The sequence below is a fragment of the Acipenser ruthenus genome, chromosome 2 (genome assembly GCF_902713425.1).
Source record: "Acipenser ruthenus chromosome 2, fAciRut3.2 maternal haplotype, whole genome shotgun sequence".
Taxonomy (NCBI): domain Eukaryota; kingdom Metazoa; phylum Chordata; class Actinopteri; order Acipenseriformes; family Acipenseridae; genus Acipenser; species Acipenser ruthenus.
In genome coordinates, this window is record NC_081190.1 from 17,825,801 (window position 1) to 17,843,773 (window position 17,973).

The 17,973-nt window shown below is 38.7% G+C and overlaps 1 protein-coding gene across 2 annotated transcripts in view; it reads left to right on the forward strand.

Annotated features, from left to right (window-relative positions):
- Positions 1-17,418, forward strand: part of LOC117400844 (interleukin-6 receptor subunit beta-like) — a 34,400-nt gene extending 16,982 nt beyond the window's left edge. For both annotated transcript variants that reach the window (XM_058990380.1, XM_058990385.1), the window contains 15 exons: positions 821-901; positions 1,481-1,786; positions 2,279-2,414; positions 6,396-6,553; positions 6,894-7,048; positions 7,283-7,442; positions 7,695-7,777; positions 8,254-8,470; positions 9,328-9,519; positions 9,875-9,976; positions 12,072-12,218; positions 12,623-12,763; positions 13,420-13,516; positions 14,056-14,137; positions 14,630-17,418. In XM_058990380.1, coding sequence (XP_058846363.1) covers positions 835-901; positions 1,481-1,786; positions 2,279-2,414; positions 6,396-6,553; positions 6,894-7,048; positions 7,283-7,442; positions 7,695-7,777; positions 8,254-8,470; positions 9,328-9,519; positions 9,875-9,976; positions 12,072-12,218; positions 12,623-12,763; positions 13,420-13,516; positions 14,056-14,137; positions 14,630-15,298 — 2,712 coding nt within the window. In that variant the 5' untranslated portion in view covers positions 821-834 and the 3' untranslated portion in view covers positions 15,299-17,418. The remainder of the gene's footprint in view (positions 1-820; positions 902-1,480; positions 1,787-2,278; positions 2,415-6,395; positions 6,554-6,893; positions 7,049-7,282; positions 7,443-7,694; positions 7,778-8,253; positions 8,471-9,327; positions 9,520-9,874; positions 9,977-12,071; positions 12,219-12,622; positions 12,764-13,419; positions 13,517-14,055; positions 14,138-14,629) is intronic.
- Positions 17,419-17,973: the final 555 nt, after the last annotated feature.

Sequence of the window (17,973 nt, forward strand, 5' to 3'; positions counted from 1 at the left end):
CTTATTTTTAGCTATTCAAGTTTTATGCAAGTCAGTTTTTTGCAGGGCTTTTGCTTTTTATATACTATATGAAATTATTGTTTTCGGTTACTTTCCAAAATGCCTGGGCTGTTTTTTTCTGTCACAATATGTATAGTAACTCGACAGTACTTGCACACTTCAGTTGTACCTTCTTTCCTTTTGCTGTCTTCAACAACGAAATCCTTATGGTCACGGGCACATTGTTCTGGGGTTTTTCTGTGTCTTGGGATTTTTTTTACATTTTGCTACAATATGCTATTCTGTTTTGAATTCTCGCTAACTGTAATATAGTTCAAGCTCACCATGTGAGTTACACAGCTCTCCTTTTGTACATAACACCTGTCCTGGCAGCATGTTCTCAATCACTTGTGGTTTATGCATCATCACCATAAAATGCTTAGTATCAGGTTTTTTGGTTTAAAATGTAATCCTGTATGACATGATTTTTATATATATATGTTTTCTTGAGGGCGTTTTTACCAGCAAAACACAACCAACCATTTCTTGTGGTTTTCTGTAGAACTGCTTTTGTATGTAAACTTGCAGTTGAGTGATGAATTTGCAGCGCACATCCTGTGCTGTACATTGTATATGTTGTAACCAAGCCAAGCTAGTGAGTACAGCCATTTTATAATGTGTGGTATTCATCCTAAAGTCTTGTCAAGCCATTCTAATGTAAAGTAACATTTACATATTAAAATGATGTAGCAGGAAAGGGATAACTTTGGATTTTCCAGTCATTTTAATTTTTAAATGATGTTACATTTATTTTTAAATTGTATATATTTTTTTCCTCCAGAGAAATCAAGAAAGATGCACGTTTCTCAGAACCTGTTGGTGCTGGTCCTCTGTGCTCAACTCAATGTGTTGTGTGTGATGGGTAAGTCATAAGCTACGTATTTCCTGATGTTAAAAAAAAAAAAAAACCCACTAGATAGGTTATTCATTTGACCCCAGTTTAATTACCACAGTGTATCTAAACTGTAGGGATTATGTGGGTTTATATATATTTCTAAATTTATATGTCAGTAATATTTTCTTTTAATTTATGGTATTAAAGTTAGAGACTTGCATTCAAAACCTTGTTACAATGAACTGCCACTGTTGCTGTCAGCAGGAAAGAACGTGGACGCTTGTAGTGTTGTTTCCTCTATTAGAGGTTCTCGGCCATATTCCAGACTCGTACTGTCAGAATCCCAGTTCAAATCATGTTGAATTGATTTGCTGTCGAATCACATTCAGCTCCATCCTAGTGGCATATAGAAACAAGGCATTAGGGTAAATATATGAATAGTTTTTGGTAGCATTGTGTTGTAAATATTCTGAGGTACAATTCACGTTCACCAATCAGTGTTTTGTAATAATTGATTGAAGCTTAATGAAGGTATTCTTTCCCATTCCGTCAGTGTATTTTTATTTTTTTAAATACACATTAACGCCAGTAAACTGTGTCTTGCAGGTGGGCTTGATCTCCAGTGTGGTGTAATTGAACCCGTTCCTTCAGCAGTGGAACTTCACACCGAGTTCACGGCTACCTGTGTTCTGTTTGAGTCCTGTATTCGTCAACATGTGGCTAATGCTGACGACATGTACTGGAAATTTCAACAGCACAAAGTTCCAAAGGAGCAGTACACAAAGATAAACGATACAGCTATCCGCATCACTGTCAACATCACCGATGAATTAAACAGCCCCTTAACTTGTAATGTCATGTTACATGGACAAGTGGAACACAATATCTACGGAATTTTTTTAAACAAAGGATGTAAGTATTTATCTCTATCGTATCAGCAAACAAATCTGATTCTAAAATGTATACACTTTAATAAATGTAATATTAGCAAATACCTTCTGCTATATGATGGATGTTTAGCTTTTCATAATTTTTGTGAAGTACTGTAGCTGGTGGTATGCATATTTTATTTTTATTTTTGTCTTTTTTTATTTGGATCATATGACAGAAGATTCTGCTGACTGACTCGGAAAGCACACTTAAATCCAGATATGAACTACCATTAAGTCCTGTTTCTTTTCTCAAGTGAACTACGCCGAATTATGTGTTCCAAGTCATGTTTGCAAGCAATGTTTATATGAAACACAAGCACACGCACACACACGTTCTCCTCTTCAAGAGGAATAAATAGTAGAGATGTACAGAAATCCATGTGAATTAAAAATGTGTTGTCTGTTAAGGATTTCTTGTTTTTAATTACAAATCTTAATAGGTACAATATTTCTAATTATTTTCTTGTTTCAGTTCCCCCTGAAAAGCCTCAGAATCTGACATGCATTGTGCATCAGGCTGGTAAAAGCCTCTCTGATACTATGCTGTGTACCTGGAATCCTGGGAGAGAATCACACTTGGACACACGATATACACTCAAAGCACAGACGTATGTATTGTCTCGAGTCAAAGTGAAAGTACAGTATTGAAAACTAAAAAGATCAAAAAGTAAAACCATATGAATTTGGCTAGTGTGTTATGATTTCGAATTCATATATAATTAAGCGTTCCGTGAGGGGTGCTTAGGCCTATATGTAATTATCATTGCAATGTGGCTGTTACTTCAACTGCTAATATCTCATAAACCATTTCAGCTTCATACTTTCTATGGGTTATGGTGACACTATGCTCCCGGGGATTTTCGTTTTTGTTCACAAAAAAAAAAAATCTGTTTTTAAATTTATTTTTTTATTTTTTTTAAGTTTGGAATCGCCAATCATTTTTTCTCATTTTCTCTCCAATTTGGAAAACCCAATTCTTCTTATTTTTTTTTTTTTTACATTTCAACCCGGCTCACTGCTGCCACCCCCACGCTGACTCGGGAGAGACGAAGACAGACACGTGCGTCCTCCAAAACGTGCGCCGTCAGCCGTCTGCTTCTTTTCACTCTGCAGGCCCGCCATGCAGCTACCTCAGAGCTACAGCGTTGGAGGACCACCCAGCTCTGGGCAGCTTGCAGTCTCGCAGGGGTCGCTGGTGCACGGTGAGCCGAGGACACCCTGGCCGACCTAAGCCCTCCCCACCCGGGCGCTGCTCGGCTAATTGTCGCCGCCTCCTGGGTCGGCAGTGGAATAGCCTGGACCGGAACCGACGACCTCCAAGCTATAGGGCGTGTCTGCACTTCACGCAGAGTGCCTTTGCCGGATGCGCCACTTAGCAGCTGAATTATTTTTATTGATTACAAAAAGTACATAACTGACATAGAATGAGAAACTTTAACCCTTTTGCGGTCCTATGTCGGACCTGGTCCGCCATTGCAATTATTCCTATCAGGTCCATTGTCGGACCCTGTCCGACATCATCAAAACAACGCAAAAAACGGGTTTCTAGTCGTTTTTTCTCCGGAAAAAGCCGAGAAAACCATTCAGTGGCCGAGTGGGAGCGACAGGAGCCGAGACAAGTCGAAAAAAATAAATAAATAAAAAAGGGCGTATCTCATGAATAGTCATACTTGCCCCTGGCATCCCATATGGGCGGTCATAAGGAAACAAGCTGGCTGATACATTTTAAACCTGTTTGACTGTGGGGAAAAAAAATACTTTTAAACAGCGTGTCTAAAATTAACTGTGCGTGTGAAAATAAATGGGACGTGACGTGCCTGACGCGCACTTAATAAATGGACTGCAAAGGGTTTAAAAAGGAAAATAACACAGGAAGTCTTTTTACTTTTGTTTTATAAGGGAGCTTTGTATAACTTGCACTTGTGTTAATTTCTGCAGGAAAATAGTACTTTGTATCAGGTTCCCAAACTTTTTTACCTGAGGCCCACCTGTTCATTTGCATTAGGCTCACTATTAGCAGATCTTAGGAAAAATGACAAATTTAAAAACAATTTTAAACAAAGACCTTAGTAGGCTAATTCAAAGATAAGGCTGATTCATAGATAACCTATTGTAGTGCGAATCATGTGTGACGTATGCAACCGTTGCCATCTTCACACAAACTGCAACCATGGCAACAGGCATGAGGAGGTAACCGCAGCCATGCAAAGTGTGTGATCTTGGAGAACGCTCGTTTAGCTTCATGGCTCCGACTTTTTGGAAGTCTCTCCCAGCTTTGGTGCGTGATGCTTCCACCGTCTCTCACTTTAAATCAACTCTCAAGACCCACCTGTTCTGTATTAGAAATGTAACTGGATTCATTAACCCTTTGCGGTCCATTGTCGGACTGGGTCCGACATTGCAATTATTCCTCACAGGTCCTTTGTCGGACTGGGTCCGACATCATTATAGCAACGCAATAAACGGGTGTCTAGTCGTTTTTTCTCTGGAAAAAGCCGAGAAAACCATTCAGTTGCCGAGTGGGAGCGACAGGAGCCGAGACAAGTCGAAAAAGAAAAAAAAAAAAAAAAGGCGTATCTCATGATTAGTCATACATGGTATCAGGTATCAGATAACGGGGGCGGTCATAAGTAAACAAGTTGGCTGACTGAATCAGCGCACAGAAAACACGAACATTTGCAGAGCTTTTTTGAGATGTTATAGTAATAAAATAATGACTTGGATCGCATTATTGAGGAGTTTGGTGATAAAACGAGTGATCCGGGGATGATCGATCGGTATGTACGACTATTATTATTATTATTATTATTATTATTATTATTATTATTATTTATTTCTTACATAGGTGAACGCTATAGAAAACGAAAGGGTGGGGCGGGGCTGGAGATGCCTAGTGAGTGCTTTGTTGATATGCAGGGCCATTTAAACCCGTTTGACTGTGGAAAAAAATACTTTTAAACAGCGCGTCTAAAATTAATGGCGCGTGTGAAAATTAATTATACCTGGCGTGCCTGACGCGCAATTAATAAATGGACCGCAAAGGGTTAATGAAACTGTGTGTCTTGAGAAACAGGGCAAACTGCTGTGTCTTGAAGGGGGCCTCTGGCTTGCAAAATATACTGAACTATGTGACCTACTGATTAGAGGACTGGCGCCTGAACTGGATTAGGCTGAGCGGACAGTTGAATTATGTACAGATAATTCACATGTGCAACAACAATCATTTTGACGGAAGGAAGACATAAACTAGCGATGTCCCAGTAGAAAAGGACATTAAAACATCAAAGGACTGTGAGTTTTAAAAAAGGCAAGATGCACAAATGATCTCATGAAAGTGGCTATTTAGCAGAGTGAAAAAGACTATAAATATCCAAGCAAAACTGGACATTTTGCACTCCACATCGAATGCTAAATAAGGTGCTGTCACTCTGCTACGCAAAGCTGCAACTCCGGGAATCTGAAAACGGAACCAAGAAGAGGAAGCAAGCTGCAAGCGTGACAACTAACACAAGCAAGGAGACTGAGGCCCGGCTGGATGACTGCCGTAAAACTTACAGAGACTGTTATTAGACAAACCTGTCTGGGTCTGTGTACACCAAATACCACAGTATCCAAAATAAACTGTGCCCTTCTACCTGCGTAGCTAAAAGATTCAGCAAAGAGGACAGAGCGGACGGGCGCTGTTGTGGATCCTATACCGAGGACTGAAGACTTTGTTGCAGCGGTTTGTTGATTCTTGAAAGCTTTTTTGCAGAGTTTGATCCAATGTGGGATTGAAGACTTTGTTGCGGAGAGGAGAGTTTTTGTACTGGACACTTCAACAGATTGAGTTTCCAAACCAGCAGACCAAAAGTCTAAACTTCAAGGAACCATTGAGTATAACTCCAGTTGCATTTTCCTTTCATGGAACTAAATTAATTAATTGTAACACATTCACATAGAATTGAACAGTTAATTATTTAGCTTGCACACTGCCTGTGAAATAACTTTTAGTGAAACTTGTTGAAGTAACTATAAGTAATCTACCTCATATTGTTGTATGAAGAATTTCTTTAAAAGTACACTTGCCATATACTTACTCTGTATACCACTGATAAGCTTAATGTGATATATTCTGCATTGTTTCAGTCTGAGGCTGTGATTGTATGTGGGGGCGTGTGTGTGAGCGAGCTACTACGTGGCAGCTTGCTCGGGTGCTGTTTGTGTGTGAGGAGACAGGCGGTGTCATATTTCAATTGCCTGTTAGCCAGCATGAGTGTATTGAGAGCTTTTTGAATTGTGTTTGTGCTTAGACACTAAGATGTCTTTTCTGATTTCTGTTTATTGTTTGTGTACTTAATAAAATACTACTATTTATTAAACATTCCTTGTGTCTGCGCGTGAATGTGTGTTCATAGTAAATCCTCGATCTTTGTAACATGTCAATTAAATATTGTTAGTAAGAGAACTAATCAAGTTATCAATTATTGAATTGTTCCTACAGGGGGAGCACTGTAAGTTGTGAATCTCAATTGATAGACATGGGCACTTGTAATTTTAATAGTATTTAGTATATCTGATTCAAAGTCTTCTTCATCTTCCTTTTATAGGATTACTAATACTTATGAAAATATATCCAGAATTGACGAAGGCGAATTAAAAATGACAACCATGCCTGTTTTTGTCAACATGATGATCTGGGTTGAAGCAGAGAACCAACTTGGAAAAAGCACATCAAAACAAAGTTATTTGGATCCAGTAGACGTTGGTAAGTGTACAGTGGAGGATACCTGTCACTGCCTCGTTCACTTGGCTCTTTTGTAAATCTTAAATATGGCTGACCCATTGTTCCACCTAACCTGACATTTTTGTACTAACGTTGCAATGTTTTGACCTGATTCTTTCATACTTATTTTAAATATGATAACTGCAAATAAAATGGCATACATACAAATCCTAGAATCCATATCTTATGATGATTGCATGTTGCGATGAAGTAAATTATTATTATTATTATTATTATTATTATTATTATTATTATCCTTTTTTATTTTTTTTATTTGTATGTAGCATATTCATACATTTGTGTTTTGTATTTGTTTTTACAGTGAAACCGAGTCCTCCAGAGATTGAAAAGATTAGTTCTGAAAAGGAGTTTCCCAACTCGTTGGTGGTGTCCTGGAATCTCATTTTAAATCCGCTTCTCTTTAAACTGAAGTACAACATTCGTTACAGGAGCGCCAGCAGTTCAGACTGGACGGAGGTAAAACATTTTTGTCAAAAATATCTAAGCATTTGGGATGTTTATGTTGTGCAAAAGTAAAGATAAAAAAAAATCCAAAGTAGTTTAAACTGTGAGCAGTATGCTTGTTGCAGTGCATTGATTTATTTGTAAATATTATACCAGTTTTAATGCATTTTATAAGAAGTTTCAGTTATTGAAATAAAAAGGCATGTAATAGTTACTAAAGTGATATTCACTAAACACTGTTTACAGGTTCCACTGAGTGAAACAGGAAGCAGCATTAAGTCATTTAGACTTCAAGACCTTAAGCCCTATACAGAGTACCGAGTTTCTGTCCGGTGCATCAAAGAAGATGGTTTTGGCTACTGGAGTGACTGGAGTAAAGAAATGAGTGCAACAACGCCCGAAGCCAGTAAGCAACTCTCCTTGTTCTTATTTTACATTTTTTCCTTGATTTACTGTTTTTTTTTGTTTGTTTTTTTTGCTTTGTTTTAGCGTGTTCAACAAAAAAAAATATTATCTCCATTTAATGAAATTTGAACTTAAATTTGAAATCCATGAGAGAAATGTGCATGTCTTTAGTTGATTATTCAAAGAGGAATCCAGTGAAATGTATTAAATGTATTTACTTCAGTAATGTTTATATTTATTTTTACTTTTTAAGAACCTTCTGGAAAACCAGATCTCTGGAGAGTTATTGGCCCTTCTGATTCTGACAAAAATCGACTTGTAACACTGATGTGGAAGGTAATCCATCATATGGTACTTTGTTTTTATTAAAACAAGGAGAAACCCCTTCATACTAAAGGGCTCAGATTTGCAACTCTGCTGCGCCTTGTTATGAACTGTCCACATAACTTTAATGGGAGGAGGAAACCATTGTATAGGTGGCCAAGAGTAAATCCTGCCTACAATCTTATTAGTAGACAACCTTGACAATTCAATTCTAGTATTTCTACAGGTCAAAATGACTTCAGAAACCATAAAACTTTTCTTTTTTTTTCCAACACGGTATTTATTTTCGGTCCTTAAAGGGTTATCTAACGATAGTAGGCACTCAGATAAACAATCGTTGAATACATTACTATTAGATTTACATTCAAATCTTCATCATTTCTTTAATTCTGATTCTGATCTGCATCTTGAAAGTTACCAATTAAAAAAAGTTTAATAAAAGTGATCAATGCGATTTTAAATGAAGCATATTTTGTCTTTAATTACAGGAACCAGATCCCTCTGTTGCAAACGGAAAGATATTGGGATATGAAGTAGAGATTGAAGCGGGACGCTATCCTGCAGTAAAACGCTTCACAGTTAATGGAACAAGTGCAGACTACATGTTAACAGAAGGAAGAACCTATCGTATAACTGTCGCTGCCTTTAATTCAAAAGGACAATCTCCTCGTGCATCGTTGGTTATTCCGGCAGACAGTCAAAAGGGTATGTGTGACGAGTTTGTTTTGTTTTTCAGAATGTACAGTAATCCATCGCATATCCGACTGCGGTGGGACCAGAGTCAGGGCGGATATGTAAAAAGTCAGATAAATGAATCCTGTTTTAAATACCGTTATACACAGCTGTAACAATTACTATATTCACACAATTATTGTTTTGAGATTCAGCTTTTATTAGGGAGCTCCCCTAAATCCATTGTTTATAAAGATACAAGGTATTAATGCTTGTGACAGAGTAGCCATCTGCCGTGTGGATGCGTGCATTCGCTGCTGAGTGATAGGCAGGACATCGAGACGGAGGTGGAGGTTGATACGCCCCCCCGCTGGCAAATTTACATATCAACATATCAACACACTGAACAGCTCACGTGACGCTACCAGCAATGGCAACGCATGGAGCACATACAACACAGTGTATGAAAACTTTGGTAGGATCTACAATATCTGAACTAATCTTCTCTGTTCAATAATAAACTAATGTTGCTGAAGAGGTTGAAATGTCCAGTAGAAATTAACCATTTCACTGCCATATTGTTTTAATCTCTGGACATGACTCCTTTGTCATTTTTTGCATTAGTTTTACAATTCACTTTGTATTGATTTCTTTTCCATTTCCTTTTCAGCAAGTTTCTACATGCTTTTGATCATTTATGCTATACTAACTATATGCACTCCCTCTTACATAAACATATAATAACTAGGAGATGCATATCCCTATTGATGGGGATATACCACAGTGGAGGCACTTTTTAGTGTTTGACCTATTCGCTATCTGGAGCTGCTTATCTAATTGTGGTGAAACTTTCTAAGCATTATTATATTTAACTCTCGCTGTTATTTCAGAGCGTCCTCCAGTGGAAGATTTGAAGGCATTTCCACAAGATGGCAAATTGCGGGTAGAGTGGAAGGCCACTCCTAATATAACGGAGTATGTTATTGAGTGGTGCGCAATGATGGAGGAAGGGGGAGGGTGTTCCACTGAATCCATTGAATGGCAGCGTGTGTCAGCATCTTCTATTAATACATTCCTAAAAGGTAAATAATCAACCACAAAAATGACTTTATGTTAGTAACAGACTTGTCATGGGAAGAAGATCAATGTAGTATTGCTTGATTTGAATCCTTTTAGTCTTTTTTGAGGTGGTTGGATTTAAATACTTAATCCTGTTATTGTATTAACTATAATTATTGAAAGAAAATACATTTTCAATGACCGTGAGAGCCTTTTGCATCATTTAATCATAATGTGGAACATTAGAAATATATTCTGTAACTTGGATATATAAAATGTTTTTGATGTTGTATACCATAAGTCTATAAGTTGGTAAGATAGGTTGCACTTAGTAAAGTTATTTTTCACTCAACATGCCATATGTGTGTTTTTCCTTAGGCGATATTAAACCTCTGAAGCGCTACAAAATCTTGGTGTTTCCGGTTTATTCTGGAACTCCTGGTGCTTGCCGTTCAGTTGAAGAATATCTGAAACAAGGATGTAAGTGTTCAAGTAGCCTGTACAGTATATTCCAGTATATTTGATATACAGTCCAAACTGTAACTTCTATTACTGGTTAGAAAATAGCTGGTGTATATTTTCCCTTAACTCTTAAATTGCATGTCCCTTTAACTCGAAGGAGCATTTTTATCCCAATTTAATAAGGGAAAATGAACAATCCTGGTTCATAAGGTCGCTGAATCCTGGTTGCAGCTTTCCTATATCTGTTTTCTTTTATGTTCTCTATTTTACACATGGATGCTGTCCAGACAGCAAGGCGTGTTTCTTTCAAAACTGCACATTTTGAGACCTATATAGTGAATCAAAGTAGAGTCCTGCACGGGTCCGATTTTTACAACTCGCTTCCGACCCAGACCCGCTACTACAGGACCCGACCCGAACCTGCAACCCACTGCAGCACCGTCTTCTTACTCCCGACCCGCTTTAATAAGATCTGTAACCTGACCCGAATCCCCAACCCGCTGCAGCACCGTCTTCTTACCCCCGACCCGACCCGCTTTAATAAGATCTGCAACCCGACCTGAACTTGCAACCCGCTGCAGCACTGTCTTCTTACAAGCAACCCGACCCAACCCACTTTAATAAGATCTGCAACCCGACCTGAACCTGCAGCCCGCTGCAGCACTGTCTTCTTACCCGCGACCCGACCCGCTTTAATAAGATCTGCAACCCGACCCAAACCCGCAAGTTTTTGTCCTTTACCTGTTGCTTGCATCAGCTGACTCTCACACTCTCACATTCACACACATATATCTACCATTCTCCACAGATTGAGTTTATACAATAGGCTATACAGCGTGGTAGCTTTCTCTAGTGGTCTGCATATATTTTAACATTGTAACATTAACTACGTCTACTTACTTTACTATAAAATACCTGTCTCTTACTTTCGTGCCACCAGTTGAAAGGAAGCTACACCTGTGCTTTCGCAGAGATGTACCAGACAAGTGGCAAAACAAACCGAGAACAGTGCTTAATCAGCTGACTCCTTCCTAATCGCCTCCTGCTTTATGCAGGAAATATCGGTACATTTACCACCTTTTTTTTTTTTTTTAATTTAGTAATCGGCAGTTATTTTATTAATTTCTCCCAATTTGGCGTATCCAGTTATTTTTAGGCTCGGTTCACCGCTACCACCCCCGCGCTGATTCGGAAGTGGTGAAGACGAACACGCTGTCCTCCGAAGCGTGTGCCGTCAGCCGACCGTTTTTTTTCACACTGTGGACTCGCACCGTGCAGCCACCTTAGAGCTAGCGTTGGAGGACAACGCAGCTCTGGGCAGTTTACAGGCAAGCCCACAGGCGCCCGGCCAGACTACAGGGGTCGCTGGTGCGCAGTGAGCCGAGGACTGACCTAAGCCCTCCCCCCTCCCCCCAGGCAGTGCTTGGCCAATTGTGTGCCTCCCCCTGGGAGCTCCCGTCTGCGGTCGGCAATAGAATAGCCTGGACTCGAACCGGTGGCCTCCAGGCTATAGGGCGCATCCTGCACTCCACTCGGAGTGCCTTTATTATTATTATTATTTGTTTATTTAGCAGACACCTTTATCCAAGGTGACTTGCAGAGACTAGGGTGTGTGAACTATGCATCAGCTGCAGAGCCACTTACAATTACATCTCACCCGAAAAATGGAGCACAAGGAGGTTAAGTGACTTGCTTAGGGTCACACAATGAGTTAGTGGCTGAGGTGGGATTTGACCCGGGGACCTCCTGGTTACAAGTCCTTTTCTTTAACCACTGGACCACACAGCCTCATTTACCAGATGCACCACTCGGGAGCCCCACATTTACCTTCTAATACGTTATTTGGGAATGGGTTACAGACGAGTACGCTGACAGGACAGAAAACATTTTTGGTGATTCAAATTAAAAAATCTGAGTATTTACATTTTTTTGACCCGCACCCGAACCTGCAAACCACGAAAAAGTTCACATTCCGACCCAAACCCGACCCGATGCAGGACTCTAAATCAAAGTGCACAACATGTAAGATTTATGAGGCTACAACCACTTTGTCTTGCTGTTTGTTTGCTTGTTTTATTTATTTTTTCTTACAAATTTTTTTTTTTTGTTTTAGGTCCTACAATTGGTCCTACTGTTCGAACAAGAAAAAAAGAAAGAAATGGAGCTTTGTTAGAATGGAATTTGATTCCATTTATGTCTCGAAATGGATTCATAAGAAATTACACAATATTTTACCAGGCTGAAGGTGGGGTTGAAGAATGTAAGTAAGGAGATGGCTCCTTTTTACTTTTTAAATTATTTTTATTTTGTGGGGCTGCGATGCAGGGCTATCAGAAGATTGAAAATGAATCACTGGTTGCTACCAGGTAATGGGTTATTAAAGTGCTCGGCTGATCTTGGGGAAATATTTTAGAATTTAAGCGGCATCCTTTGCTTGATCTGCAATTACAGATTAATATCTCGTGTTAATGCAATATTCAATAATAACTTGTTATTATTTGTTATTATTACAAGGATGGCTATTGTTAGCTATTAATGCATGCAAGTGAAAATATCACAGTTTCAGCTACATTTCCTCATGCTAGCCCTGTAGATAGTAACTGCTCTTTTAAAATGTATGTAATTCATCATTTTATTTTCTTTCTTTCTTTCTTTTTCTTTTAGCAATAACAGTTGATTACGCAAACCGTCAATATACTTTAACTTCACTCAGCACTAACACTATGTATGCTGTGCACGTAAGTGCAAATACTGACGCAGGGAGCAAAAACGGATCTGAATTTACATTTACAACACTGAAGTTCGGTAAGTGATTCTACACAGTGTATTAATCAATGACTACAAAACAAACAAACATACAAAAAACCCCTCTTCAAATTCATCTGAAGCGAAGTTCCTGTTCCTTTACCCGGAGCATTTACAACGGGAAAAATCTGTTTCATCACAAGGGTGTTCCCTTAGGAGAAGTGTTCCCTTGGGTGGTGTTCCTATAGGCAGAGACTACTGTATTATCAAATCAAACTAAGTGCGTGTTCTAATTCAGTGTTTCAAACGCTAGTGTGTCTACCATTGGTTTGACAGCTTTAATCTAATTGTTTTGGCAGGGCCAGGCGATTTTCAGGGGCAGTCTATTAAGACAGGGCTGCAGCTATCAGTAACTTGAACAGACAGTACTGAAAATGAACGATTAAGTGGGTTGTTACAGATTATTTTCCCTCCAAACGGTTAGCTGCCATTCAGTGTCAATGTATCTGATCTATTGGGGCACCATATCATATTAACAGTGGAGGTGAGGAAGGGGTTGGGGGTTTGTTATGGCTACCACGATAAAGCAGATACATCTATTTGTATAGTAATGCAGTCTACAGCAGGCTGTTTGCCTGTTAAAGTTTATGGAAGCACAGAACCCCCTTTAATGTCAGACCAAATATTGACTGATTTTTTTAATTTTTATTTTTTAGCACCCGGAGAAATTGAAGCTATCGTCGTGCCAGTTTGCTTGGGCTTCCTGTTCACCGCTGTGGTGACACTGCTATTGTGCTTTAACAAGCGTGACCTGTGAGTCCAGACATTGCAGTCCTATGTGTCTTGAAGAACGTGGTGTGTTTTTGTATCCCTGTGAAGACGCTACAGTCTGCGCATTGGGTGTTGTGTACAAGAGCCCTTTCCAGCCTGTAGTGGTAGTCCTATGATCACCTTGCCTATTTTGGTTTTATTAAGTTTCATTGCTTAATTTCACAGCAGCATCACAAAGTAATTAACTGAAATGTACATTAGCACCCTGTACATCAAGTACCAGTATTGTATACAGTAGTTTCACACCAGTAGGTTGTAATTTGTAATTTGCAGGTTCCTTGGTATTCAGCATATACTGTATGGACACTTCTTGTGTTAACCCAAGTGGCATCAAAACATATCTAAATTCACCTCATCCATAACTTTCAAATGTGATTCTTTTTTTCAATGTCTATTTTTACATTCCCATTTATGTGTTTTATTTTGAAGCCATTAAAATAAAGAACATTTTCTGACTAATGAGTTGATATAGTTGATTTAATCTAAAACATGTTTTTTTTTCTCCCCTTCCTTTCTTTTAGGATTAAGAAACACATTTGGCCACAGGTGCCTGATCCTGGGAACAGTCGTATTGCAAACTGGTCACCTGATAGTCCAGTTCGGGTAAAGAATCCTTTTTATATGTTGTTATCCACAGTCAGTTTGAGTAAGTAAAAAAAATTGAATAAAGGGTGTATGTCATGTTATTTAAACACATAGTATTTTCCAAGAGAGTCCTATTTTCCATTCTTACCATACTGTACGTCCCCTGGGTCACACCCTCAGTAAGGACCCTGTTTTGCAAAGCTCTAGTGCAGTTGCATGTCATGTTTGCACCAGATTACTGGTGTTGCGTAGATGAGAATTACTCAGTGGGTTAATGAATGGATCAGTAAGGATCTGCTCTATCGCCTATCACGACATGGTCCCATCATTTGAACTTGAGTGGTCCTGTTCATTTACACCTGCAAAATGCAGGTCTAATCTGATACATAGTTTAGTAAGGGAAAGACAGCTGAATAGGATTAATTGTGTTACGACTTTTATTTTTATTTGTATTTTTTTGTCCAACCGTAAAACATTGTATAAATGTAGAAACTTTTTTTTTTCTTTCAGCATAACTTTAGTCCAAAAGAACAAGTTTGCCCAGAAGGTATCATTACTGACTTCAGTGTAATAAATATAGAAAATGACAACATTGACGATTACAACAAGGCATCAGATTCCCTGAAGAAGGGAAAGTACACATCGGAGGAGCACAGCAGTGGGATCGGAGGCTCTTCGTGCATGTCATCACCCCGACAGAGTGTCTCGGACAGCGACGAGGCTGATTCAGCACAAACCACTTCCAGTACGGTGCAGTATTCCTCAGTGGTGGCGACCAGCTACAGGGGACAGTTACCATCAGCACCCGTGTTCACAAGATCAGAGTCGACCCAGCCGCTGCTCGACTGCGAGGAAAGGCCGGAAGATCAGCACCTGTATGGAAACTTAAACGGTTTCAATAGAGAAGGACAGCTGCAAAACAGCGAGCAAGGGGTGAGGCATCCTAGCAGACTGTACTTCAAAAGACCCAGAATGATAAATGAAGATGCAGACCCGAGCTGTGATTCTTTGGGGTTTTGCCCAGCCGACGAGGTAACTCTGCAGGACTCTGCTGCCACAGGTACTTCACAGCCTGACCGTGAAAGACAAACTGTCCCCAGGAATGGTATTAATGCCAGCCTGGAAAGAAACGAGACAAAAAGCTACGTGCCACAGCAGAATGGTTACAGGGCACAGTGAAGAGAAGGCCTGTGTTTCTTTTATCAAGTCCGGAGTGCCTCTGTTTAAGAAACAACACACACAGAAAAAAAGCTAAATGAACCCTTGATGTGGCAGGGGGCTTTGCATATAAACCAATAGGACTGTACTGGTGCATTGAGGGAGACAGAATTTGACATCAGGGTCTATTCAATTAATCTAAACAAGGGGTGGTCCTAATAAGGCTACTTTTTACATTATGTTACATAAACATAGTAAAGTCTGCACAACTTTTTCGTTCCTGGTTATCCAGCATTTTCCAACAGTATATTTTTAGCATAAAGTTGAGCTTATTAAGAAAAACTGAGTAGGTGGGGAAAGCTATATAAATCTTCACTGGATCACACTGACAGGAAAAAAATGTGGAATTTTGTTCTAACAGTGAACATTTAAGTGTTTTATGGGTAGCCTGTAATAGGAGTGAACTGATTGTATTGTAAGCTATTTTGATCAGCCTCAGAATATTGACCGGTTTTATGTTGTTTTCTTTATGTAAAGTTTCAAATTTCACTGACAGCTTTTAGGCGTTGCGCCAACACTAATCTTACCAGGGGTGGCTGGTGACCTCCGAGTCAGTACTTTTTTTTTGTTTGCCTTACCCACAGCATTCTAAGGTCATCAATAATCTCTTGTAAAGGGATAACATTTACAATAATATTGAACATTTAAATAGTTTTTTTTGTATTCAGTATTATTTGCATTAGAAAAATTGGGATTTTAAACGTGATTTCTCACATGATTTTCAGCTTTAACATCACAAATTAACATTGACAGTGAATTAAAGCAACAACAGGTTCATCAATAACAGTGAGGGCATTGTCAGAATTTTGTGATTTCAGTTTTTACCGTTTTAAATGTAATTAGGTTTGATTTAAATTAACTTATGTACACCGCAGGCACAGCGAACAACACAAAAGTGTAAATCTAGTACAGGCTTCTATTTTTTCCATTCGGTTTGAGTTCGTGTGTTGGAGTAAGAGTCATTTTTTATTGAATTGTATTGAAAAAATAGTATTTATGACTTTAAAAATGGGTTGTATAATTTAAAAAAAACAACTTTTTTTTCTTTTTCCACTCCAACAAAACAAATCATTGTATATTGTTTTTCTTTATTAGTCATCAGTCATTACAGTAAAACAAAAAAATACCTACAACAACAGGGAACAAACTGACTTTTTAGTTGTAAAAGTCATTTTTGACATTCTGAAAGGCTGTTACTGTTATACTCTAGTATGGGAGACAATTAAAGTTTCACATTTTCCCTTCAAATATGTAATCTCAAACATAATGCTCTTCTGCCAGATGAAATGACCTGTTCTTATTAGCAATTTCAATTTTTGGTTGTGGCTTCCCTTCAGATTTTATCTTGAGTTTTTCGGTATCTAACGTGGCAAATGGGAGACTTAATCAGCTGATCAACTGCGTTATCCTGCATTTGACATTTGACCCCTTCACAAAACAAGCACCAAAATAAAACAATAACAACATATTGTGTGTTTCTTACCACTGATGCGATGCAAAACAAAACAAAGCAATTTCAATCCTCACTCCTACATTAACTGCACATGATACAACTGCTTACAGCAGCACTTTAGAAGGGGGCAGGAGGATGTGGGTCGCTCCTCCAATTAAAACTCGTGCTCAGATCATGTGATCTGCCACTGCTAGTACTGTGTTTAATGGGAGACGGGAGGCTTGCCTCCCTTTGTAAAACAAAACAAAATTAAAACCCCTCCAAGACCAAAACACCATCTGCCACTGTTAGTACTGTAAGCACATGTCTCTCAGCAGCCAGCCTCCACTGAACCTTACTGCTTTAAACCAAAAACCTGTAATATTATAAGTCATCTTTTATTTACAAGTAATCTTTCATTTTCACAAAGCTCCTGTCTTGCCAAGGCATATTAAACAATACACAGATAGTGCATGTTCATAGTAATGTAAATAGAACTTATTTTTTTTGTTTTACACAATTATTTTAACCGAAAACCTGTTTTAACAAAAAATGTACTCAAGAAATAAATACTGTAAAATAACCAATGATATCAGCTATATCCAGCATTTGTCTTTTAAGAATTGTATCAACATTGTTAGTTTTTTTTTTTTTTAAATGTTATGCCCAGCAACAGCAAAATAGTGGAAAGAACTGATCTGCAAATTGCCATGGTGGTCTACTTATTAAAGCATCTGGGCTTGCAATGGGTTGGCTTACGGCTGTTTCTTTACCAAACAGTCGTCTGGTCCAAGAAACTACAGTACTCAACATAATGTGAATGTCAGTCATGGAATACTCCTATCTTCTAGACAATGTCTGTTGGGGCAATTTAAAAATATGGTAAAAACTGTACAGAATTAATCAATGGAGGTTATGATGATTGATGTTAAGAATTTAGAGAATACCACTTTCACTCATCCTCTGGGTAAAGGATATGAGTATTAAGGAAAGGCTGAGGAAACCGAACCTATTTAGCATCAAAGAAAGTGTGTGTAATGATGCTGTTGCTGCTGATTGGTTGGGATTATTCAAAATCTGTCTGGATGCAGTACTGACAGCACTGAGCATCATCAGGCAGAATGGCCTCCTCTCATTTTTAACTTGTCCTTGCTGCTTAAAAGGTGCCATTTATTATAATCTGTTTGATAAAGTACTGTAACAT